Source organism: Pristis pectinata, chromosome 4, assembly GCF_009764475.1.
Source record: "Pristis pectinata isolate sPriPec2 chromosome 4, sPriPec2.1.pri, whole genome shotgun sequence".
NCBI classification, from domain to species: domain Eukaryota; kingdom Metazoa; phylum Chordata; class Chondrichthyes; order Rhinopristiformes; family Pristidae; genus Pristis; species Pristis pectinata.
Window position 1 is genome coordinate 100,955,270 of NC_067408.1, and position 25,194 is coordinate 100,980,463.

The following is a 25,194-nucleotide window of genomic DNA, read 5'->3' on the forward strand; positions in this document are numbered from 1 at the left end:
GAAGGCAGCGTCTCGAGTTTTCAACAGTTGATGTATCACTGCTGTCAGCCATGGCTTCTGGTTGGCGCGTGTGGTGATGGTTTTGATAACAGTGACATCGTCAATACACTTGTTGATGTAGCCAGTCACTGCAGCTGCATACTCCTCCAAATTGATGGTATGGTCATAGGTGGCTGCTTCTCTAAACATACTCCAGTCCGTGTTTTCAAAGCAGTCCTGTAAGGCTGACACTGCATTCACAGGCCATAATCTTATCTGCTTTCGAGAGGGTTTGTAGCGACTGAGAAGTTGTTTGTATGTCAGGATCGGCATAACAGAGGCATGGTCTGAGTAGCCAAGGTGGGGGTGGGGGACAGCTCTGTATGCATTCTTGATATTTGTGAATACCAAATCCAATGTCTTCACTCCCCAGGTTGCAAAGTTAATATGTTGGATAAATTTTGGATGCACCGATTTTAAGTTAGCATGGTTAAAATCCCCAGTGACAATAAAACAGCCATCAGGGTGAGCCGTTTGAAGTTCACTTATTGCTCCTAAGGTTCACACAGTGCTTCCTCAGTACATCAGCTCCATGCCAGATCACAAGGGAGAAATCCCATTAATCTCATTCCCCCTGTCTTTATTTCCCTGTCCTTCCTGCAACCCATTCTTTCTCATACATGACCCCTACCTGTGTATTGTCGTCTTCACTCATTTCCATTATGTGGTGAAAATGGTGGAAACTTCAGAAACTTTAAGCGCCTTCTTTCAATTTCTTACTTTCATTTTTTTGCTTTACTTGATGTTTATTCCCGCAAACTTTGGTGATGTGGCTTTATAAACCACATACATGATGCTTTTTTTGCATGAACCAGCATTCAGATAACATGTTTCCTTCCACTGTGCTAACAGCCTCTATTTACCTTTTTAAAATGATGTTTCATTTGCTTTGGAGCCGTTTGTTTTGCCACTTGTCCCACATGCCATGTTGTTATATGGAATAGCAGGTCGCACTTGCAAGTTCTACGAATTTATACTTGTTGATTCCACTGCTTGGGCAATTTTCAGTGCCACCTTTGATAACATCCGCTTATTATCTGGCCATTATTGACTCCGAACACTAACCTGTTCCTCAGCAGCTGAGAGGGTGTGTTACCGTAATTAAATTCTGTTATAAGTTCCTCAATTTGGCTAAATATTCAGTCACTGTTTTGTTCAACGTTCCAGACTCTGAATCAAATTTAAACCTTTGTACAATCTTGTATGACTTTGGGCTAAAGACATTCTTTAACAAATTTACCAATTCCAACGGTGTTGATGATTCAGTTATATGGGGCATTGGTGAGATCATCTGAGCAATACTGGTCTCCTTATTTAAGGAAGGATGTTATTGCATTGGAAGCAGTTCAGAGAAGGTTTACTAAACCAATACCTGGAATGGGCAGGTTTGGACAAGCTAGGCTTGTACTCTCTGGAATTGAAACCTATAATATCCTGAGTGATCCTGACAGAGTGGATGTGGAGAAATGTTTCCTTGTGAGGAAGAATCTAAAATTGGGGTTCACTCCTTAAAAATAAGAAGTTTGTCATCTAAGGCAGAGATGAGGTAAAATTTTATCTGTCTGAGGGTAGTAAGTCTTTGGAATTATCTTTAAAGGTCTATGTAAGTGGCTACTTAATGCTGTCAGGAAATAGATTAAACCATAGACTGAATAACAAACAGTAAGGGTAGGAGATTATGAAGGATATATTAGGATGAACTATTTGGTCTTCCTTATCTGCACATGTTTTTTGTTCATTCAAGGGATTGGTCTTTGCAAGCTGAGCCAGCATTTAATTGCCCATCTCTAATTGCTCTTGAGAAGATGGTAGTGAGCTGCCTTCTTGAATTGCTGCAGCCCTTGAAGTGTGGGTATACCCACAATGCTGTTAAGAAGAGAATTCCAGTACCTTGACCAAGAGATGGTAAAGGAACAGTGATATACTTCCAAGTCAGGATGGTATGTGGCTTGGAGGGCAACTTCCAGGTAGTGGTACTTGCATGCTTTTGCAGTCCTTGTCCTTCTAGCTGGGTTTGGAAGGTGCTGTCTAAGGAGTCTTGGTGAATTGCTGCAGTGCATCCTGTAGATGGTACAAACTGCTGCTAATGTGTATCGGTGGGGGAGTGAGTGAATGATTGTGCCTATCAAGCGACCTACTATGTTCTGTATGGTGTTGAGCTTCTTGGGTGTTATTGAAGCTGCACTCATCCAGGCAAGTGGAGAGTATTCCATCACACTCCTGATGAGCTTTGTAGATGATGGACAGGCTTTAGGGAGTTAGGAGGTGAGTTACTCGCCAGGTCTTGTAGGCATATTAATTTTATGGCAACTCCAGTTCAGTTCCTAGTCAATGGTACCCCCAGGATATTGATAGCAGTGGATTCAGCGATGGTAATGGCTGTACTATACTGTCACAAGTACTGGCATTAAGAAATTCTGTTTGGGGAACAGAGGGGATAACAAGGCCCCATAAACTCCAGGGGAGTCCATGATGACTCTTTTAAAGAGATTTCCAATTAATTTCAGTCACCTTTTCTTTTCCCAGATCCCTGCAAATTCTTCATTTATTTGGTATTACTCATGGCAAGCAACATATTAACAAACCATTGAAAGAGAAGGGAAAGCTACAAATGCTGGAAATAGGAAAATACAGATTAGTGAAGGGACTAGATATTAATGGTTTGAGGTCTTGTTTTCTCAGCAAATGCTGATCATCCCATATCTGGCATTTTCCATTTCTGCATCAAATAGTCAGAGTCCAGCAGCAGATATTTTGTTCAAAAAGGAAAGGTAATTATTCTCATCAATACTAGGTAGAAATATATAGATCCTGCAACGATTAAAATAGACCTATATGTGGTTGAAATGACTTCCTTCGGAAAGAAAATGGCATTTACTGAAACGTCCTCTCCTATTATTAACTTATACGTTAAGCTTAAAATTTTGTTTTTGTGGTCAGCAAATGGTTCTGATGCTTCAGCAAACATTTTTGCAAGCATTTGCATTTGTGTTACAAATATTACAATGACAATAATCACCCAATGTCATATATTCTTTACTTATATACAAATTCACTTTCAGGCTGTTGTTCTAAGCCATCTTTGACTTTAGATTTTGCTGTTTTTGAATATTACCACACCCAAAGAATCTCACAATTGTGCAGCATACATTTTCAGCACAGGAATAATATCAAAAGAATTTAAATTTTCATCAAGAAACATGAAAAAAAATTAAGAAGATTAATTGGCACTTTGATAAGCACTTTTAGTTGTATCATATAGGATGAGCTGTGTCTCATTGGTAGTATTCTTACCTCTGAGTATGAAGGCAATGAATTCAAGTTCCATGGAGAGACAAGAGACTGCAGATACTGGAATCTGGGGCAACACACAAAAGGCTGGAAGAACTCAGTGGGTCAGGCAGCATCTATGAAGGGAAAGTTGACAATTCGGATTCACTGACTTTCTTTCCTCAAATAGCATGTCACATCAAAAATATTCTTGAGGTGAATGCTCACGAGATAAAACTCCTAGATCCTCAGTCTTCCCCTGCAAGATCTTCATTGTACTTCCTTTAATCCTGATTCTGACGAGTTCTGACAAATCGTTTTTCCTTTCCTTGAGCCATTCCACCTCTTCCCTGTGGTCCTTTACCCAGGCAAGTGAGAGCGAAGAAAAAAATCAACTCTCATTCACATTTAGAGAAAGGCTGCCTCAAGGACTTTAAAGTGTCTGTTAACCATAAAACCTCTCAACAAAAATGGAAAATAATTAATAATGAGGAAATGTCTGATATCTGCTGTCAACTTAATTCGAAACCCCTTTCAGTGGGCAACTCTGAATTGCATTTGTTCACTTTTAATATCTCATGCCATTTAAAAAAAACAATAATGTAAAGTCATCAGATTTTATTTGCTGTTGCAGAGAATCGAAATGAATTGTAAACGTAATCCCGTAAAGGATGGAAGGAACGGTAATGGGGAAAGTACACTTACATTCAATTATCATGACTCCTCATGCAAATTAGTTGTGTCAAGGTTAGGGAAAATCCCAGCCCTCAGCCAGTCCAACTTCAGCTCATCCCTGTGGAACTGTCCTATGAGGGCAAGTGATAGCTGTCAGCTGTAAGCTCTTCCTGCTAGCTCTGCTTATATTTAAGCTCCATGTTAAGGAGGCAAATTGCTTTAATGAAAAAAAAGCAAATATTAAACAAAAGACAGAATACAAAACTCAGTGAAGTCAAAATAAATATTGGGTCACACTAATTTGTGAAAAATCGAAAGGACAGCTTCATTTTGCTCATCCTGGAAATGAGATTCATAGTGTGACATTTTAGTATAGCCTGTCAGTACTGGTGAAACAAAGAGTGCAAAATGAAAGTTAAAAGAATCTGCAGATGCTGATAAGCTGAAATAATGCAGGAAATGCTGGAAAGACTCAGTAAATGAGTCAGCATCTTTGGAAAGAGAATCAGAATTAATGTTTCATGATGGAGACCCTTCAACAGAACAGAAAAAAATAGATGAATAAGGTGATTTTAAGCTGCTGTAAAGGCAGCAGGAACGCAAAATATCCACTTGAGAGAACCTACAGGGACTCAACTTGTCTCAACTAAAAGATGATTTGCTTTACATAGAGACACAAGAGACTGCTGATGCTGAAATCTGGAGCAAGACACAATGTGTTGGAGGAACTCAGTGGGTCAGGCAGCATCCGTAGAGGAAAGTGGACAATCGACATTTCCAGTCGAGACCCTTCATGTGAAGAAGCTGAGTCCAAATGAAGGGTCCTGACCCAAAATGTCGACTGTCCTTTTCCCTCCACAGGTGTGCCTGGCCAGCTGAGTTCCTCCAAAGCATTGTGGCTTGCTTTAAATATCTCTCTTTCAGGGATTTTCTATCACCATTCCTAGATTCTCAGTTTTAGTGAGATTAATCATGCCTCACTGTATTGGCTGCATGCCTCTCTCTGTGGGATAGAGCATGCCTACCATGATTAACACCTTTTTTCAAACCTTTAAAGCCCATTACTTGCTGCAACACAAACCTCCCATTCCAACACCATTAAAGAAAATTGTCAGCGTAAATATAATGCCAACAAGCACAATGCTTCCTCAGAATTCATCAAAGCTTTACTTCCTCCACTCATGCTAAGCTCTTCCATTTCATTGCTTAAAGCTCTAGAAACCATTCCATCAACAACACCAATAAGCTGCTGGCTCATGCACATTGATAATGAGCTGACCTGCCAAGTGAATGCTGCTAAACCTTTGAACATGTCAATTCCATATATGCACACATGCACTTGCCAGCACAAGTGTAAACACTGATCAGCAGTCAGAACTATTTTAAAATTATTATTCATTTTTCTGGGATCTTTGCATTGTTGGCAAGGCCAGCATTTATCACACATTTAAGAAGGTAGCGGTGAGCCATCTTCTTGAACCTTTGCAATCCTTCTCATGGAGGTACCCTCAGTGCTTTGAGTAGGGAGTTTCAGGGTTTAGATCGAGTGACAATGCAGAACCAACAATATAATTCCAAGAGGGGATAATATACAACTTGGAGAAGCATCTGCAGCTGGTGGAGTTCCCTTGCTACCCTTGTCTTCTTTGTGGAAGAGGTTGCAGATTTAGTCTGTGCTGTCATAATATTCTAGGCAGTTAACTGCCATGCATTTTATGAACTGCACTCGTCCAGGCGAGTGTGGACTATTCCATCACACTCCTGACTTGTGCCTTGTGGATAACGATGTCAGGAGGTGAGTCCCTCACATTCTTCCCTTTACCGTGAGCTTGTTTATGATATCATTCCTGTTGTCCCAGTCAAACTTTACATAGGCCAGGAATCAAACCCAAATCTTTCACGGCCTGTGTGCCTTAATGCCAGTGATACATTTGTTATCTGGCTCCATTTGCAGCACACGAATAGTTTTTGTACAAGTGCGCTGAATTAAAGGGATCACAGGAGCAATACTAGTACAGAATTAAACTTGCCATGGAAGTTAGCATCTTTATTTTGCTTTGTTCAGCTGCATTTTGAGGTTTCTTATTTGTAACACTTTGATTTCAAATGCAACCAGGACTACTTGCATTTTTATAATGCCTTATCATGGTAAAACCTTCCATGATGCTTCACTGGAGAGTTATCAGACAAAATTTGATTTAAAAATAGGTTTTAATGGGTGACTTGAGGAAGGAGAGGGAGAGGTAAAGAGCTTGAGGTTGGAATTCCTGGGCTTGAGGCCAGAGAAGGTGCAGAAAGAGTCACTGGTGATGAAGCAAAGCGAATCAGTGAAACCATAATGCCGCTTCGGACTATATTTCCTTTTCTCTCTCTCGACTTGCACTAGTGTTGTTATGTTTATTTTGTAGTGCAAGTTATGTATAATTTACGTTAGTTTAAGTTTATGTTAATTTGTCTTTGTAATTTACTGTGCTGCTGCCATAAAAAGCTAATTTATACCCTGTGTATGTATGCCTATGACAATAAACTTGAACTTGCCTGAAATGGAGCAGGGCAGAGATCTAAGAGTGTAGTAGGATTGGAGGAAATTTAGTGATAGGAATGTGTAAGGCCAATACAATGGAAAAGTATCACAAACATTGAGAATCTTGAATTGCAAAAAGAAAATCAACAGATGGAGAAACAGAAAGAAAATCACTCGCCTAATGATCCTTTAAGATTATGACTCAGAACTTCCTTCTTCACACCAAGACCGAAGCAATTCTGCAGAGAGGGGCCCAAGCCTGCTTCTGTGGATTCCTCATGCACCTGTGGACTCTGCAGGCTTCCTGGTGCTCAGACTGATCAAACCTGGCCCAAGTGGAGCAGTCCTCATTAAAGGAAATGAGTGAAATCATCTACCAGGAAATATATACATTGAGACTTATTCTATTTTTTTTTGCCAAAATTAATTTCAATGTTTTAATTGTATGTGTTTTTGGAATATTAAATGTTGATGAAATCAATAGTTTAGTTCTTTTTTTGTCAATTTATTTTTGATCTTCAACAGGTTCCAAGTATCATGTGGATGGCAAGGACTTACACAAACATCCAATGGCCTCACTAACAGCGACACCTTTGACAGCCAATGAGCTGGGGACCTGAGGCCTCACAGGCTTTCGATGCCGTTCTGTGAGTGGATCAGGCTGCCTGTGTTGTGACAGTCCCAGTTCTGTGCTCAGTCACACTACCTAGCTGGGAGCAGAGCTTCCAGCAGAAGATTATGGCCTGGGCCAAGTTGAAACAAATATTCCAGGGTTAGCCAGCCAGCATTATCAAGGCAAAAGGAAGTTCAGCCTAACTGTCTCTTTTGTGGACATAAGCGATCCCATGACAATACTTAGAAGAACAGGGAAATTATACTTGGTGCCCTGACCAATATTAATCTCTGTCTACATCAACAAAACAAATAATCACACTGCTGCCTTTAGGAGATTACTGGGTGCATGCTGACTCCAGCTGTGACTCGCCTTCCAAAGGTACTTTATTGATTGCAAAGCACTGAGATATTGTGTGGTCATGCTAGAATTTCACTCCTTTCATTTTCTTCCATTGGTATCCAATATTAGAGCATATTATATCGTTAATGGTTAGTCAGGAGACAATAATCTAATTTTAAGAACTGGTTAATGCATGTTTTGAGAAACATTTTTAACACTTTTTCATATTTATAATCACTGCTGGATCATGAAAATCTGAAGAATGGCTGGGAGAAAAACTGGGTGGCATATCGACTTAACAGGCTTCAGGTACTTTCCTGGCAATAATTATCTTTTTCTGAAACCCCAATTGAAGTAAGCAAGGATTGGTACATCCATAAAATGTTATTTTCATCACTGCAGTGATATTAAGCCTTACAGATGCTGATATCAATCCCAAAGCCATATCTTGTAAAAAGTAAGCTCTAGCGGACAAAAATCATTTAGCTTTTTGATAATTGTTCTCGCCTTCATTTGTGACCTTTGTTAATTCATTGATTCCTTAACAAATAGAGAATGAAGCATTTGATTCATCGAACCTACTTATTAGTGTTGAGCAAATCATTCACGGTTGGTATTTAGTCCAATTCTGAGTAGACAGACCACATAAATGGAAAATAATATGGTAAGAATTAATTAGATCCACCCACCCATAACAGGTTCACCACATTCAACCACCAGACTGAACTTGTATCAGGAAATGGGAAGCACTGCCCAAATAAGGCTTTCTGCTGATCTACAATTTCCACGTTGCAGTCGAGAAATGGAGACTAACCCCTGAAAAAGCTATTAGATAACACAGTTACTATGTGAAGGAAAAGGCATGTTTTATTTATGTTGTCATTTTCACATTTTTGGGAGGTGGTGTCATGTGCCTGAAATGCTTCAGAAGTGTGCTGCCATCCATGTTGCCCAGAGCACTTTGTCAACATTCCTGGTATATGCTCAAATCTTTCAAAAACATCATTATACAATTGAAAAAGAGTTCTATACTTTTAGGAATCTGTGGTGAAATCTATTTCTCTTATCTCCTGATTCACCACACAATCCACACAGCACTTCATGAACTCAGGAGACACCCTGAAGGAGTGCAACAGGGGCTTGATCCAAACCCCATATAATTTAGTTGGCTTATGCTGTTGGTTAACTTCTGGGCTTATTCTTTATCTTTACATTCCATGTTAAATCTGACATCTGGGAACATCTTTGTGCTGGCGCTGGACTGCACTTGTTCATCTTTGGAAGAATTTATTCCAGTCAGGGTTGGTCGTTAAGGTCTATTCTTGGAGCTTGGAGATTGAAGGGAAGCGTCAGAGAAGGTGGGAGGAAGCAGGAACTGCAGAGAAAGGACAGAAGAGTAGAGTGGATCATAAGGGAACACTTTTACCTAACCTCATTGTGCCAAGTTGTGTCACCTGATATAGCCACAAGTGGACTCCCCCACCATTCCCCTCGCAACCCCCCCCCCCCCCCCCAAACCTGAAGGTGGATAGCAACACCTGTGGCTGTCAAAGACACTGTGGCTCTTTGAGATTTATCCCATATGACATTCCAGGCTGCAGCAGTTGTTATCAGTGACTCCTCTGAATTTGCATTCTCTCTCTCACACACACACATTCTTTCTAATTCTCTCTCCCTCATTCTCTCTTTCATTAATCTCTCAGCTAGATGATTCTGCAAATGGCAATATCACCTTGGCAACCATAATTTCATCCTACCAGCACTATTTCCTTTCTCTTATCCATACCTCCCCCACTCACTCTCTTTACACTTCAAAACTAATTTGTTCCCTCTTTTCCTGTTCTGATGAAGGATCGTTAACCTAAAACATTAACTCTGTTCTTATTTCCACAGATGCTGACTAACCTGCTCAACCTTTCCATAATTTTCTCAGAGTCTGCTGTAGATTGATAGGTCAGTGAAGTAATCATGGCTCTATATTACCTTCCCAATGACCAGAGAAGGCATGATACTTTGCCCACATTCTCAGTTTCCCCGTGGCTTATTATGCCATATCTTCAATTGTCTTAGCTGATGTTTGTACAATTAAGAAATAATGGTCAAGCCCAACTATATAACTGTAACTTGTCATGCAGGAATAGATAATGGAACAGGGGTTGTGCTTTGCTCTGCTCTCAGACTTAGCATCTTCAAGAAGTGCCTGTACAAGTAGACACATGACTGAAACAACATTAAACTTGAATATCATGATTAACATATATTTAATGAAATATAGCCACAGTGTTAAATTAACCACAATATAGAATGGATATTGTTTCCATTTAGTGAAATGAGGCCAGGAGTAGGGGTAATGTACGGGAAGCAGATAAATTATGATGTGAAATATCTTCTTCTTAGACAGTCCTGCAGGCTTGAGAATGACTTGCTTCCACTACAATTTTCTGGTTTCTGTGGTGGCTGAACAATCTTGTGAAGTGAACAACCGGGATATGAGGAGGATTTCCTTGGCTAAGCTACTTATTAGGAGCAAGGGGAACACAAATTGCCAGCCTTTGTACCATATATATTGATTACTTCACTGCATGTAGTCGTCTGTTCTAAATAGTCAGGGTCATGAACATATTATGCGCTGTGAATTGCAAAAGGATGTTGACTCAATAATTGATATTATGAATTGTCGTGAGTGTGTGAGAGAGAGTGTGTGGGCATGTGTATGCACGTACGTATTCATGAGTGTATTTGCAACTACAGTTTAGGAAATTAGATCAGCAAGGAAGATAAAATTGCCTGTCAACTGAATTAGTGCCATGAAAACTTTTGGACTAGGTGAATCCACATGTTTATCAAAGACTTGGCATTGAGAGGATTTAGTAAAAGTGCTGGTAAAGGGCCCAGGGATAAAAAATAAACACTGTAGATAATGGTAAGGATTTGTGATTCACTTCTGGGAGTCGAGAAGTGAGATCAAAGTGGATAATCTAATAAATGGAGTTGCTCATCAGAGAAACAAAGGACTGAAGATGCTAGAATCTAGATGAAAAACACGATGATGTTGGAGGAACTCAGCAGGCCAGGCAGCATCCGTGGAGAAAAGCAGGCGGTCAACGTTTTGGGTCAGGACCCTTCTACAGGACTGAAGATAGGAAAAGGAGAAGCCCAATATATAGGAGGGAAAAGCAGAGCAGTGATAGGTGGACAAAGGAGGGTAGGGCAGGGTGGGCACAGAGTGGTGGTAGGTAAGAAATAGTGAGAGGCAAGTGTGGGGCAGGAGGGGAGAGCAGATCCACCAGGGGATGGATGGAAGGCAAGGAGAAAAGAAGGGGGGGGGATAGAAAAAAGAGATAGGCTAGGAAAGTGAAGAGGTATGGTGGGTGTGGAGGGGGTGGGGGTGACTTAAAGTGGGAGAATTCAATGTTCATGCCATTATGCAGCAAGATTCCAAGACAGAAAATGAGGTGCTGTTCCTCCAGTTTACGCTTGGAATTCTCCTGGCAGTGGAGGAGGCCAAGGACTGACATACAGTATCTGTGATGGAGTGGGAAGGGGAGTTGAAGTGACTGGCAATGGGGAGATGCAGATAGTGGTTATGGACAGAATGCAGGTGTTCTGCGAAATGGGCACCTAGTCTGCGTATGGTCTCACCAATGTAGAAGAGGCCACACTTGGAGCACCAAATGCAGTAGATGACATTAGGGGAGGTACAGGTAAAACTGTCTCACCTGGAAGGACTGTTTGGGCCCCTGGATGGAGGTGGTGTAGGGGCAGGTGTTGCACCTATGGTGGGGGCAGTGGAAAGTCTCTGGGGTGGGAGCAGGATTTAGGGAAGAAAAAAAAAGTGAACGAGGGAGTCGTGGAGAGAGCGGACCCTGTGAAAGGCAGAAAGGGGAAGATACGTTTGGCGGTGGGGTTGCTCCTCAGTTCAGTAAAAGAAGCAATAAATGAGAAACTAAATGTAGGCACAGTTACAGTTGAAGCCAATGAGACCAATTTGCTCAGAAGCACATGTTTCTGAATGAATCGGTCATTTTAAAACTGATTAATTGTAGGAGTTGAAAACATGGTTTAAAGGGAAGTAGTATCAGAGCTGGGATGTGGAAACCAGCAGTAGGAGAAGGAGTTGTATTGATTTCAGACTGTGAACTGAGAAAAGGACTCAGGTTTGCAATCAGATTCCCAAAAACACCTTTCCTCCTTGCTCTCTCTCAGTACACCTTTCCCAAAGTTTAATAGTGTAAAGAATTATGCAAGAGATAAAAGTTTAATTGTGATTAAAACTTGAGATTTTAACCAGGGCAAAATAAGCAGCAACCTTCTATAACTATGAGGGGAAACAGATTACTCTTCGATGTTTATGGGCAGCATGGTGGCACTGGAGTTCCACAGCTCTGGTGCTGTCGATGTGGAGTGTGCACTTTCTCCCTTTGATCGCATGGGTTTCCCTAGGGTGTTCTGGTTTCCTCCCGCATCTGTAAACTCCCCCTGGTGTGTAGGTGTGTCAAATCTCAGGGGGAGTTGATGGGAATATGCAGAGAAATTAAAACAAAATGCTGGTAATACTCAGCAGGTCAGGCTGCATCTGTGGGAAGAGAAATAGAGCTGACATTTCAGGTCAAATACCCTTGGGAACTGGGAAGGAGACAAAAGAAGCTTGTTAATCTGCAGGGAGGATGGGGGAGTGGAATGTCTCTGATACAGTAGATCAGGGGAGGATGCTGGAGGTATTAGTCATGACCTTTTAAGAATCACTAGATTCAGGAATGGTTCCAGAGGATTGGAAAATCACAAATGTCACTCCACTCTTTAAGAAAGGAAGGAGACAAAAGACAGGAAATTATAGGCCATTTAGCCTGACATCAGTGTTTGGTAAGTCCATTATTAAGGGTGAGGTTTCAGGGTACTTGGAAGCACCTGATAAAATAGGCCAAAGTCAGCATGGTTTCCTTAAGGAGAAACCTTGCCTGAAAAATCTGTTGGAATTCTTTGAGGAAGTAACAGGCAGGATAGAAAAAGGAGAGTCAGTGGATGTTGTTTACTTGGATTTTCAGATAGGAGCCCATGGTATTACAGGAAAGGTACCAGCATGGATAGAAGTTTGGTTAACTGGCAGAAGGCAAAGAGCAGGAATAAAGGGGGTTGGTTGCTGGTGACTAGTGGAGTTCTGTAGGGGTCGGTGTTGAGTCTGCTACTTTTCACGTTATATGTTAATGATCTTGATGACGGAATTGAGGGCTTTGCGGCCAAGTTCGTGGATGATACAAAGATAGGTGGAGGGGCAGGTAGTGTTGAGGAAGCAGGGAGTCTGCAGAAGGACTTGGACAAATTGGGAGAATAGGCAAAGCAGTGGCAGATGGAATAGAGCACAGGGAAATGTATGGTCATGCACTTTGGTGGAAGGAATAAAGGTGTAGACTATTTTCTGACTGGGAAGTGAATTCAGAAATCGGACGTGCAATGGGACTTGCGTGTCCTAGTGCAGGATTCCCTAAAGGTTAACTTGCAGGTTGAGTCAGTAGTAAGGAAGGCAAATGCAATGTTAGCATTCAGTTTGAGAGGACTAGAATATGAAGGCAAGGATGTAATGCTGAGGCTTTATAAGGCGTTGGTCAGACCACATTTAGAGCGCTGTGAGCAGTTTTGGGCCCTATATCTAAGGAAGGATGTGCTGGCATTGGAGAGGGTCCAGAGGAGGTTTACAAGATAAGATATCTTTATTAGTCACATATACATTGAAACACAGTGGAATGCATCTTTTGCATAGAGTGTTCTGGGAGCAGCCCGCAAGTGTCACCACGCTTCCAGCGCCAACATAGCATGTCTGCAAGTTCCTAACCTGTACGTCTTTGGAATGTGGGAGGAAACCGGATCACCCAGAGGAAACCCACATGGTCACATGGGGAATGTATAAACTCCTTACAGAATGATCCTGGGAATGAAAGGATTAATGTATGAGAAGCATTTGATGGCTCTGGGCCTTTACTCACTGGAGTTTAGAGGGACGAGGGGGGATTTCATTGAAACCTACGAAATATTGAAAGGCCTGGATAGAGTGGACTTGGAGAGGATGTTTCCAGTAGTGGGAGATTCTAGGACCAGAGAGCATAGCCTCAGAATAGGATATCCCTTAAGAACAGAGATGAGGAGGAATTTCTTTAGAGGATGGTGAATCTGTGGAATTCATTGTCACAGATGGCTGTGGAGGCCAAGTCATTGGGTATATTTAAAGTGGAGGTTGATAGATTCTTGATTAGTAAGGGCATCAAAGGTTATGAAGAGAAGGCAGGAGAACAGGGTTGAGGAGGAAAAATAAATCTGCCATGATCAAATGACAGAGCAGACTCGATGGGCTGAATGGCCTAATTCTGCTCCTTTGTCTTATGAAATGTTGCAAACATTATCTGGTCAATGAATGACTGAGAGCATTTAGAGAGTGAGAACGGAGACAAGAACATAGACAAAAGAACATAGGAGTTGTGAAATGCAGAAGCAGGAAGACGTGTTGCAGGAGAGAGCTGCCTTTCCTCTTTTTGTGTGAGAGAGTTCCAAAGGTTTTGCTTCAATGTGTAGACTTACATTTTATGATTGGAGAATGATATGTTGTTACCCAGGGGAACTGATTGGAATTAGAACATCAGCTTCCACTTGTTTGGTCTCCTTCAGATATTAGGAGGCTTGATGTGATTTTACATGTCTTGTGACCCTGGCTGCCTTGGAATCTGAGAGCTATAAGTGAACTGATAGGACCTTACAATCTTGCAGTTAACTATGGTTGACACAAAGCTGCTTGGGAAAAAAAAAGACAAAAGATCTATAGCTATCAGTGTGACAGCAATCTGAAGACATCCTTTATTTGGAGTGCCCTAAGTTCTTATGTTCTCATGTGGCACAGAACATTTATGTCAGGGTAAAGAAGCTTATTTTCCAGCATATAATTGTACTGGTATCTTCCTGTAAGGTTTACACGGACAAATCTTTTATAGATTAAAGTAGATCAGATATTTTCCCCACTCGCCATCTGTATCCTTTAGTAGCCTCCTTTTATCCCCTTCACATCTTACTTTCCTACCTGTTTGTGTAATAATTTACAGTTATTCCCCCAATCTCAAGTTTTTTTTTAAATTACCAAATGAAAGAGGAAGCCAGAGTGGGAAAATATCTGGTGAATGGAGTATAATGCAAGAAGGTGTGAAGTTGTCTATTTTGGAAGGAAAAATAAAAAAAGCTTTGTCTAAATGGTGAGAGATTGCCTGCATTTGGCCCATGTCCCTCTATATCTTTCCTATCCATGCATTTGCTTAAATGTTTTTTTTAAATGTTGTAATTGTAACTGCCTCTACCACTTCCTCTGGCAGCTCCTTCCATATGCTTATCATCTTCTGTGTGAAAAAGTTGCCCCTCAGGTCCCCTTTAAATCTTTCCTCTCTCACCTCAAAACTATGCCCTCTAGCTTTAGATCCCCCTACCCTGGGAAAAAGACTACAACCATCCACCATGATTTTATATATCTCTATAAGGTCACCCCTCAGCGTCCCATGCTCCAAGGAAAAAAAGCCCCAGCCTGTGCAGTCTTTCCTTATAACTCAAGCCCTTCAGTCCCAGCAACATCCTAGTGAATCTTCTCTGCAGCCTTTACAGCTTAATAACATACCAGAGATCCAGAACTGCACACAATACTCAAGTTTGGTCTCACCAGCATCTTGTACAGCTGTAACATGACATCCCAACTTCTGTACTCAGTGCCCTGACTGATGATGGCAAGCATATCAAATGCCTTCTTCATCACCCTGCCTACCTGTGCCACCACTTTCAGGGAACAGTGTTGTTGTACCCCTAGGTCTCTATGCTTTATAACACTCACTAGGGCCCTGCCATTTACTGTGCAAGTCCTGCTCTGGTTTAACTTCCCAACATACAACACTTCGCACTTGTCCAAGCTAAATTCCATCTCCCATTCCAAATGACCTAGATCTTGCTGTAACATTAAACAACCTTCTTCACTGTCCACCACACCACCAATTTTGGTGTCATCCACAAACTTACTAATCATACCGACTGCATCCTCATCCAAACTATTAATATGACAAACAACAGAGGATCCAGAACCAATCCCTGCAGCACACCACTGGTCACAGGACTCCATTCCAAAAAAACAACCCTCCACTACTACCCTCCAACACCTACCACCAAGCCAATATTGTATCTAGTTAGTGATCTAACCCTGGTTTCCATGTGACCTAACCTTCTGGACCAGCCTACCATGCAGGACCTTTTCAAAGGCCTTGCTAAAATCCACGAAGACAAAATCTGCTGCCCTTCCCTCAATCCTCTTGGTCACCTCTTTTAAAAACTAAATCAAATTTGTGAGACATGATTTCCCACACACAAAGCCATGCAGACTATCCCCAATCAGTCTTCACCTTTCCAAATGCCAGTGAATCTTATCTCTCAGAATCCCCTCCAGTAACTTTCCCACCACTGATATCAGGTCCCGGGGATTCATCCACTTTTATATGCTGCAAGACCACCAACACCTCTTTTGTAATGTGGTTATGTTTCAAGACATTACTATTCTCTTCCCTGAATTCCTTAGCTTCCATGATCTTCATGGTAAATACAGACAGAATATTATTGTTTAATCCCAGGGAAATTGAATACAAAAGTAGGGGGTTTGTGCATCAGTTATAAAAGACATTGGTGAGATCATATCTGGAGTATAGTGTATAGTTTTGTTCTCCTTATTTAAGGAAGGATGTTAATGGTTTGGAAGCAGTTCAGATAAGGTTTTCTGGACCAATACCTGGAGTGGGTTATTTTATAAGGGAAGGTTGGATAGGTTAGGCTTGTTCAGAGTGAGAGATATATGGGACTTTGCACAAAACAGGGGTCTTGAGATGGCGGATGTGGAGAGGATGTTTCTACTTCTGGGTGAATCTAGAACTAAGAGTCATTATCCAAGAATAAGAGGTTGTCCATTTACGGCAGAAATGAGGTGAAGTTTTTCCCTTGAAGGTTACATCTTTTGAATTCTCTTCCTCAACAGCAGTGGAAGCCGAGTCTTTGAATAATTTTAAGGAAAAAGTAAACAGAGACGATGAGCATGGGGGTAAAAGGTTACTGGGAATTGACTGGAATGCAAGTCATTCATGATCTTTTGAATAGTGGAGCAGGCTTGAAGGGCTCAGTGCCCTACTCCTGTTCTGTGTTCAGATGTTTGTGAACATCAGTTCCTACTCAGCTGGTCATACTTCACTCTGAATTGGGAGATTCATGTTCTACTCCTGGGACTTGAGCGTGAAAATCTTGGCTGCCTCTCCAGTACAGTGGGAGTACTGCACTATCAGAGGGGCAGTTTTTCCAAGTACAATTTTAAACTTGCCTGGCTGTTCTCCCACTGAATATAAAAGAATGTATCAAAAAAAAGTGTCCGAACCAGATTTATCTGCCACGCAACATAACAAAAACACATTATCTGATCATGATCACATTGCTGATTGTTGGACATTGTTGTGTAAATTTGCTGCCATACTTCATAAATTACAACACTGACACATCAAAAATACAGCTGTACAGCACTTGTGATGTCCAAAAAGAAATGTGAAAGATACATGTCTTTCTGATGATAATATTATGACTATCTTCCTTCTCTTGCAAAATTCACCTTGTCTGTGGCTTTTTTTCATATCTAATAAAATCTGTTAAACCATCACAAAAACAGTTATTACATTGCTGGATGTAAAATTTATATCAGGCTTTATTAAATTTAAGTCCAATAATTGGAATAGATATTTCCCCAGAATTGACAAATGTGGGTTATTCAATCCAGCCATTGTTTTTATGATGTCTAATAATAGATTTCCTGGATATTTTTCTTCTAAGCAAGTGTTGATTACTTTTAGTTCTGCATAAGAATTGATGCTGCAAGATTGTCAAAAACAGTTCTCTAACATGAGAGACAAGATACAATCTTTGTTGGATACATATTGCTGTGCAAAGAGATACAGTAAAGTTACAGAGACAAGAAACTGCAAATGATGGAATTTGGAAAAAAAACTTTTGGAAGAACAGTGGGTCAAGCAGATTCTGGGGAGGAGAAGTGATGGTCAACATTTCAGGTCAGGATAATGCATCAGGACTGAGCACAGAGACAAGATAGCCATTATATATACATGTATAGATAGATAGAAGTGAAAGGGAGGGGTGAGACAGAACCTACTATTTGTATAACATTGAATAAAGATGCTATCTGCAGACATTGGCAAGTGTCAAATATCACTATGAAGTGATAAATAGAGTGGAAAAAACAAAAAGGTGTAGGCTTAAATCTTTCAAAGCTGTTAATTGGCTTTGGAGGTAGTGTTTCCAGGAAAGGGGTGGAAGAGGAGGGTTTTGGTCATGAAGCTGTAAGAGAATGTCCAAAATTAATTAGTTTTCTAGAGGAGACAAAAATGCCTCTATCAGGATTTTCTTGAAAAATCAAAGGTAGTAAAATAAGTTTATATGAATTACTGTTCAAGCACTTAGGAATAGAAAATCTATCTGAACCTTAAATAGATCATGCAATTTTATGGAAATTTATTTCAAAGTAGGAGGCTAGATGTTGTACATTGGGGAAGAAAAATTTTGGTGGGGGGGGGGGAAATAAAAATTTGTAGGTGCAGTTGGTCTAAAAATATCACTGCAGTTCGAACTGGGAGTTGGGGAGGATACAGGGGACCTGAGAGTCACGGTTGGAAGAGCCTGACAGGAAGTAGCCAAAGTGGTCTCCTCCAGAGTGAGAATCTGGTGGAATGGAGTATGCCACGAGAAAGCTTGTGACCTGAAACTGAAGGAGAGCTGTTTTGCACGACAAATATTGGTACCTTATGGAGACACTTATTCCTGCAGCCACACACACACCCCAACTGGGGGGGGGGGGGGGGGTGAAGGGGGAGGCATTCAGATGGGAAAGGGTCTCAAGCTCCACACCTCACTAGACTGAAAGAGGAGGCCTCCTTATGGGCAGAGTGGCCAAAGAGGTCCAAATCTAAAGAGCAAAGAATATTAGAAATCTGCCAGGTGGTTCACAGCCTTGCTTTACTCTGATGATCTCATCCACTTTGTTTTGATACAAAGAAGACATCCCGATTACCATCTGTGCTGCTGCATCAGTGTGACAGTGTTTAGTGGCAACCTACCAGTGTATTGACCTTTTGTCTTTGCAGTATGGAAGGAGAGAACCATGTTTACCCCTCCACAGATCACAATCACTCCAAGCACAAAGGTTGATTGGAAGGAGAAGAGGAGGAGGGAGGGGTGACATAGGTTGCAGTACATCATTGCACCTGAACCCTTACAGCATCATCTCAGAAACTGTCATCATGAGACCAAAGTAGACTGGAAGACTGCATGTCACACAGGTACACAATGCCACAACACACCAATAGCTGCAGCCTGGGAGTGGGCACTTGTCAGAATGGAATGAGGCAGCGGGAAGGGGTGATCATGTGGGATCCACCCACCCAAAACTGCCCTAGTGGACTCTGCCTAGACAGAGCTGCCTTCATGACAAGACTCATGCAGAAGCATGGAAAGATGGTGAGTCTGTTATCAGGCCTGTATCTAAAAGCAGAAGATGACAAAGGAGCATGGAGCAGTCCATCTCCAAGCTCTTGCCAGAGGTTGTGTGGAACTAGGAGACCAGGACCTCCAATCTGAAGACCACGAGCATTTCTTTTCAAGGAAAATGATAATCCCATCAAACAGTGCCTACTAGTGCTGGTGACAACTCCTATGGAGGCACAAAAGGAAGCAACACCAAGTTTTCCTGCCTTAATGCAATTTCACCATGATCCAGCTTGCAGTCTTGTCTCCACTACATGAGAGCAGGTTGAAGCACTAAGGGAGCAGTGACGTGCCATCAGGGAGCAAAGTGATGCCTTTGATGACCAGAGAGACACCACTCGTAAGCAGATTGCTGAGTTTATTGAGTGACAAGATACCATTAGTGAGCTAATTGCTGCTTTCAGCAGATACCAGGACAACCAACAAATGGCTCATAATTCACTAGGATGCTGCATGTCAGCAGCCAGCTGTTCCACATGACTGGAGAGAAGCTGCATGTGTGCAGGTTGCTTTCCAACTTGAGCAGACAGATGTCACCCACGAACTGATTGCTCTCTTTATTTCAAAAAGGATACTTGTTCATGATGTATAGTAAATACAATTCCCCCTCTCCTCACCTACCACCCCACGAGCCTCTGCATCCAACACCATTCTCTGCAACTTCTGCAACCTCCAATGGGATCCTACCAGGGACATCTTCCCCTCATCCCCTCTCAGCTTCCTGCAGGGACCACGACTCCCTTGTCCACGCGTCCCTCCCCACTGATAACCTCCCCTGGCACTTATGCCTACAACCACAGCAAATGCTACACCTGTCCTGACACCTCCTCCCTCACCACCATTCAGGGTCACAGACAATCCTTCCAGGTGAGGCAGCACTTCACCGATGAGTCTGAGGGTGTCATTTATTGAATCTGGTGTGGCCTCCTGTACATCGATGAGACCCGATGCAGATTGGATGACCGCTTCATCGAGCACCTTGGCTCCATCATCGGCAACAGCCAGGACCTCCCAGTGGCCACCCACTTCAATTCCACATCCCACTGCCATACTGACATGTCTATCCACAGCCTCCTCTATTGCCACATTGAGGCCAGATGCAGGTTGGAGGAACAACAACCCATATTCTGCCTTGGGAGTCTCCAACCTGATGGCATCAACATCAATTTCTCCAACTTCCATAGAACAAAAGAGCACAATACAGGCCCTTGGCCCAATGTTGTGCTGACATTTTATCCTGCTCCAAGATATCCAACCCTTCCCTCCCACATAGATACATGAATGATAGAGAAATGGGGGGCTATCCAAGAGTCTCTTAAATGTCCCTAATATATCTGCTCCCACAACCTCTGCCAGCAGTGTTCCACACACCCACCTCAAAAAAAAAACTTACCCCTAACATCTCCCTTATATCTTCCTCCAATCATCTTAAAATGATGTCCCCTCATGTTAGCCATTGTCACCCTGGGAAAAAGTCTGACTGTCCACTCAATTTATGCCTCTTATCATCTTGTACACCTATCAAGTTACCTCTTATCCTCCCTCTCTCAAGAGGGAAGCCCGAGCTCACTCAACCTATCCTCATAAGACATGCTCTCCAATCCAGGCAGCATCCTGGTAAATCTCCTCTGCACCCTCTCTAAAGCTTCCACACCCTGCCTTTAATGAGGCAACCAGAACTGAATACAATACTCCAAGTGTGGTCTGACCAGAGTTCTATAGAACATTACCTCACAGCTCTTGAACTCAATATCCCAACTAATGAAGACCAATACACCATACACCTTCTTAGCAACCCTATCGACCTGCGTGGCAACCTTGAGGGATCTATGGATGTGGACCCTAAGATTCCTCTGTTCCTCCACACTGTTAAAAGTCCTGCCATTAACCTAGTATTCTGCCTTCAAATTCAATCTCCTGAAGTGTATCACTTCACATTTCTCTGAGTTGAATTCCATCTGCCACTTCTCAGCCCAGCTCTGCATCCTATCAATATCCTGTTGTAATCTACAGCAACCTTCTACACTATCCACAACACCACCAACCTTTGTATCATCAGCAAACTTACTAACCCACATCCTCATCCAAGTCATTGATAAAAAAATTCACAGAGCAGAGTCCTAGAACAGATCCTTGTGGAACACCACTGGTCACTGACCTCCAGGCAGAATACTCTCCATCCACAACCACCATCTGTCTTCTATGAGCAAGCCAATTCAGAATCCACACAGCCAAGTTTCCCTGGATCCCATGCCTCCTAACTTTCTGAATGAGCCTTCCATGAGGAACTTCATCAAATGCCTTACTAAAATCCATTACACCATATCCACTACTCTACCTTTAACGTGCTTTGTCACATCCTCAAAGAATTCAAACAGACTCATGAGGCACGATCTGCCCCTCACAAAGCCATGCTGACTGTCCCTAATCAGGACATGCTTCTCCAAATGCTCACAAATCCTGTCTAAGAATCTTCTCCAGTAATTTGCCCACCACTGAAGCAAAACTCACTGGTCTTTAATTCCCAGGGTTATCCCTACTCCCTTTATTAAACAAAGTAAGAACATTCCCCACCCTCCAATCATCCAGCACTACTCCTGTGGCCAGTGAGGATGCAAAGATCATCGCAAAAGGTGAGGCAATCTCTTCCCTCGCTTCCCGCAAGAACCTTGGATATATCCCATCCAGCCCCAGTGACTTATCTATCCTAATGTTTTTCAAAAGTTCCAGCACATTCTCTCACGAGAGATCTGAAACCTAATCTAGCTCATTGCCTAGTACTAGGTCCAGTATGACCTCTCCTCTAGTCAGCCTGTCCACATACTGTGTCAGGAATCCTGGACAGACCTAACAAACTCTGCCCCATCTATCCCTTTTACACTAAGGAGGTGTCAATCAATATTAGGGAAGTTGAAGTCACCCATGACAACAACCGTTATTTTTGCACCTCTCCAAAATCTGCCTCCTGATCTGCTCCTCAGTATCTCTGCTGCAGTGTTGCAGTATCTTGAGGTCTCTGTAGAATACTGCCAATAGAGTGATCGCTCCCTTCCTGTTTCTGACTTCCACCCACAATGGCTCAATAGATGATTCTTCCAGGACATCCTCCATTTCTACAGCTGTGACACTGTCCCTGATCAGCAAAGCCACTCCCCCATCCCTTTTGAAACACCTAAACCCCGGAATATCCAGCAGCCGTTCCTGCCTTTGTGACAGCCAAGTCTCTGTAATGGCCACCACATCATAGTTCCATATACTTACCCATGCTCCAAGTTCATCACCCTTGTTCCTGATACTTCTTACATTAAAGTAGACACACTTCAGCCCATCCAACTGACTGCAATTTTGCTCTTTCAAATGCCTATCCTTCAGTCTTTCTACAGCCTGCATTTACTTCTACACTAAGTGAACCAACCTCTGACCTATCACTCTGGTTCCCATCCCCCTGCCAAACTAGTTTAAACCCTCCCCAACAGTTCTAGCAAACCTGCCCACAAGAATATTGGTCCCCCTCCAGTTCAGGTGTAACCCATCTCTTTTGTACAGGTCATACCTTCCCCAGAAGTGATCCCAATGATCAACAAATCTGAAACCCTGCCCCAATTCCTTAGCCACACATTCATCTGTCAAATCAACTTATTCTTGCTCTCACTGGCACGTGGTACAGACTGTAATCCAGAGGTTACTACCCTTGAAGTCCTGTTTTTCAGCTTCCTACTCAACTCCCTATATTCCCTCTTCAGGACCTCCCCTCTTTTCCTACCTGTCATTAGTACCAACAAGTACCACGACCTCTGGCTGTTCACCCTCCCCCTTCAGGATGCTGTGGGCCTAATTAGAGACATCCCTGACCCTGGCACCCAGGAGGTAACAGACCATCCAGGAGTCTTTTTCATGTCCGCAGAATCTCCTATCTGCCCCCTATCACTACCACCCTCCTCTTCTCCCCCCTTCCCTTCTGCAACACATGACCTGGTTCAGTGCCAGAGACCTAGTCACTGCAGCTTTACCCTGGTAGGTCATTCCCCCCCCCCAAAAAACAGTATCCAAAGCAGTATACCTGTTATTGAGGGGAATGGCTACAGGGGTACTCTGCATTACCTGCCTATTCTCCATCTTTCACCTGACAGTCAACCAGCTACCTGCCTCCTGCAGCTTAGGAGTGACTGCCTCCCTGTAGCTCTTACTTATGAACTCCTCATTCTCCCATAGGAGCCAAAGGTCATTCAGCTGCAGCTCCAGTTCCCTAACATGGTCTGTAAGGAGCTGCAGCTGGATGCACCTCATGCAGATGTAGTTATCAGGGAAACTAGACATCTCCCAGAACTCCCACATCTCCCAAGCTGAACACACCACTGACACTGGAGCCATTCTCACTACTCTGTTCTGGCACTAAAGGGAACACCAAAGCAAAGAAAGAAAGGAACTTACCATCCTCCCCCTCTCCTCCCCCACCCCAAAAGCCTCAGCTCCCCACTCTAACACTAACCACTCCCAAAATGGCCACTCTGCTTATACCTGCCTTCCCTTAATTCGCTATTGTTAATAAGCCAATCCAACTGATAACAATTTGAAAATGTGCCTCGTTTAGACTCTTGCAAAGTGAAACTCACAAGCACAGGCACAGAGACTCACCTCTTTTGAAAGGTCCTGCTCTGGTAACCCCACCCCTTCTTTTTCTTTGCCCCCACCCCCACTTCTTTGTCTTCCCTTATTCCTGTGGCTCCCTTCCCCCGCCTTGATGACCTGCCCATCTCCTCTCCTCCCCTCCCCCATCCTTTATTCCATGGTCCACTGCCCTCTCCTACTGGATGCCTCCTTCTTCAACTCTTTGCCTCTTCTCCCTATCACCTCTCAGCTTATTATATCTTCTCCCCCTCCACCACCCACTACCTTCCCCCTCTCACCTGGACTCGCCTATCATCTGCCAGCCAGTGATCCTTCCCCTCCCCCCACCTTCTTGTTCCGGCCTCTACCCTCTTCCTTTCCAGTCCTGATGAAGGGTCTCGACCCAAAACATCGACTGTTTATTTCCCTCCATGGATGCTGCCTGACCTGCTGAGTTTCTCCAGCACTTTTTGTGTATTGCAATACAATTGGTACATGTCTTTCTCTCTATTCATTGTACCATCAGGTCAATACATTCACCTACAATGTATTAACATCTCTCATTTCCTTAAACAATACACCTGTGAAGCCTTTGAAAGTCTGATACCAGGGCCCAGCCCCTCACTGTCCAATGGCTCTAGACTGTGGTCCATCCCCACAAAGTCTTTGTGTTGGCTGCACCAAGCTTCAGTGCATTTCTCACTGCACCTCCTGCATCTTGGAATGAGAAAGCTGGCAACATTCGCTTGCTGACATCTCCTTACACTGGGAAACCAACAAGAGTCAGACAGACCAAAGTGCATCTCTCACCGAGTTGATGATCTTCCAAAGCTGATTGCTGTCTCACAGAGGCAGAGAAGTGGTACGTGGGCACTTGTTTCTCTTCCGCAGGAGCAGAGTCATTCCTCCTATCCTCACCGTTCACACACCTCTTCATTGTGTGCAGAGATTAAGGGCAGGCACGGTAGTGTAGCGGTTAGCGTGACGCTATTACAGCATCAGTGACCCGGGTTCAATTCCAGCCGCAGTCTGTAAGGAGTTTGTATGTTCTCCCCGTGTCTGCGTGGGTTTCCTCCGGGTGCTCCGGTTTCCTCCCACATTCCAAAGACGTACGGGTTAGGAAGTTGTGGGCATGCTATGTTGGCACTGGGAGCGTGGCGACACTTGCAGGCTGCCCACAGAACACTCTACGCAAAAGATGTATTTCACTCTGTGTTTCGATGTACATGTGACTGATAAAGATATCTTATCTTTACACCTACATTTCCACTTGTACTGTGTCATAAGCAACTAGGAAATTTTATAGTTGATCCACTTAACCATTCATTGATATGGATTGTGAATAATCAGATGACCAAGCATCAACCACTGTGATTCATGTGTCATTCATGTTGTACTTGGCTGACATCTCCGGCCACTGTCTGTAAGGAGTTTGTATGTTCTCCCCGTGTCTGTGTGGGTTTCCTCCGGGTGCTCCTGTTTCCTCCCACATTCCAAAGACATACGGGTTAGGAAGTTGTGGGCA

The 25,194-nt window shown here is 42.9% G+C and overlaps 1 protein-coding gene across 1 annotated transcript in view; it reads left to right on the forward strand.

The window, feature by feature from the left end:
• Positions 1-5,769: 5,769 nt before the first annotated feature.
• LOC127569680 (uncharacterized) overlaps positions 5,770-25,194 on the forward strand; it is a 37,712-nt gene continuing 18,287 nt past the window's right edge. The window contains exon 1 of the mRNA XM_052014481.1: positions 5,770-5,779. Within this exon, the coding sequence (XP_051870441.1) occupies positions 5,770-5,779 (10 nt within the window). The remainder of the gene's footprint in view (positions 5,780-25,194) is intronic.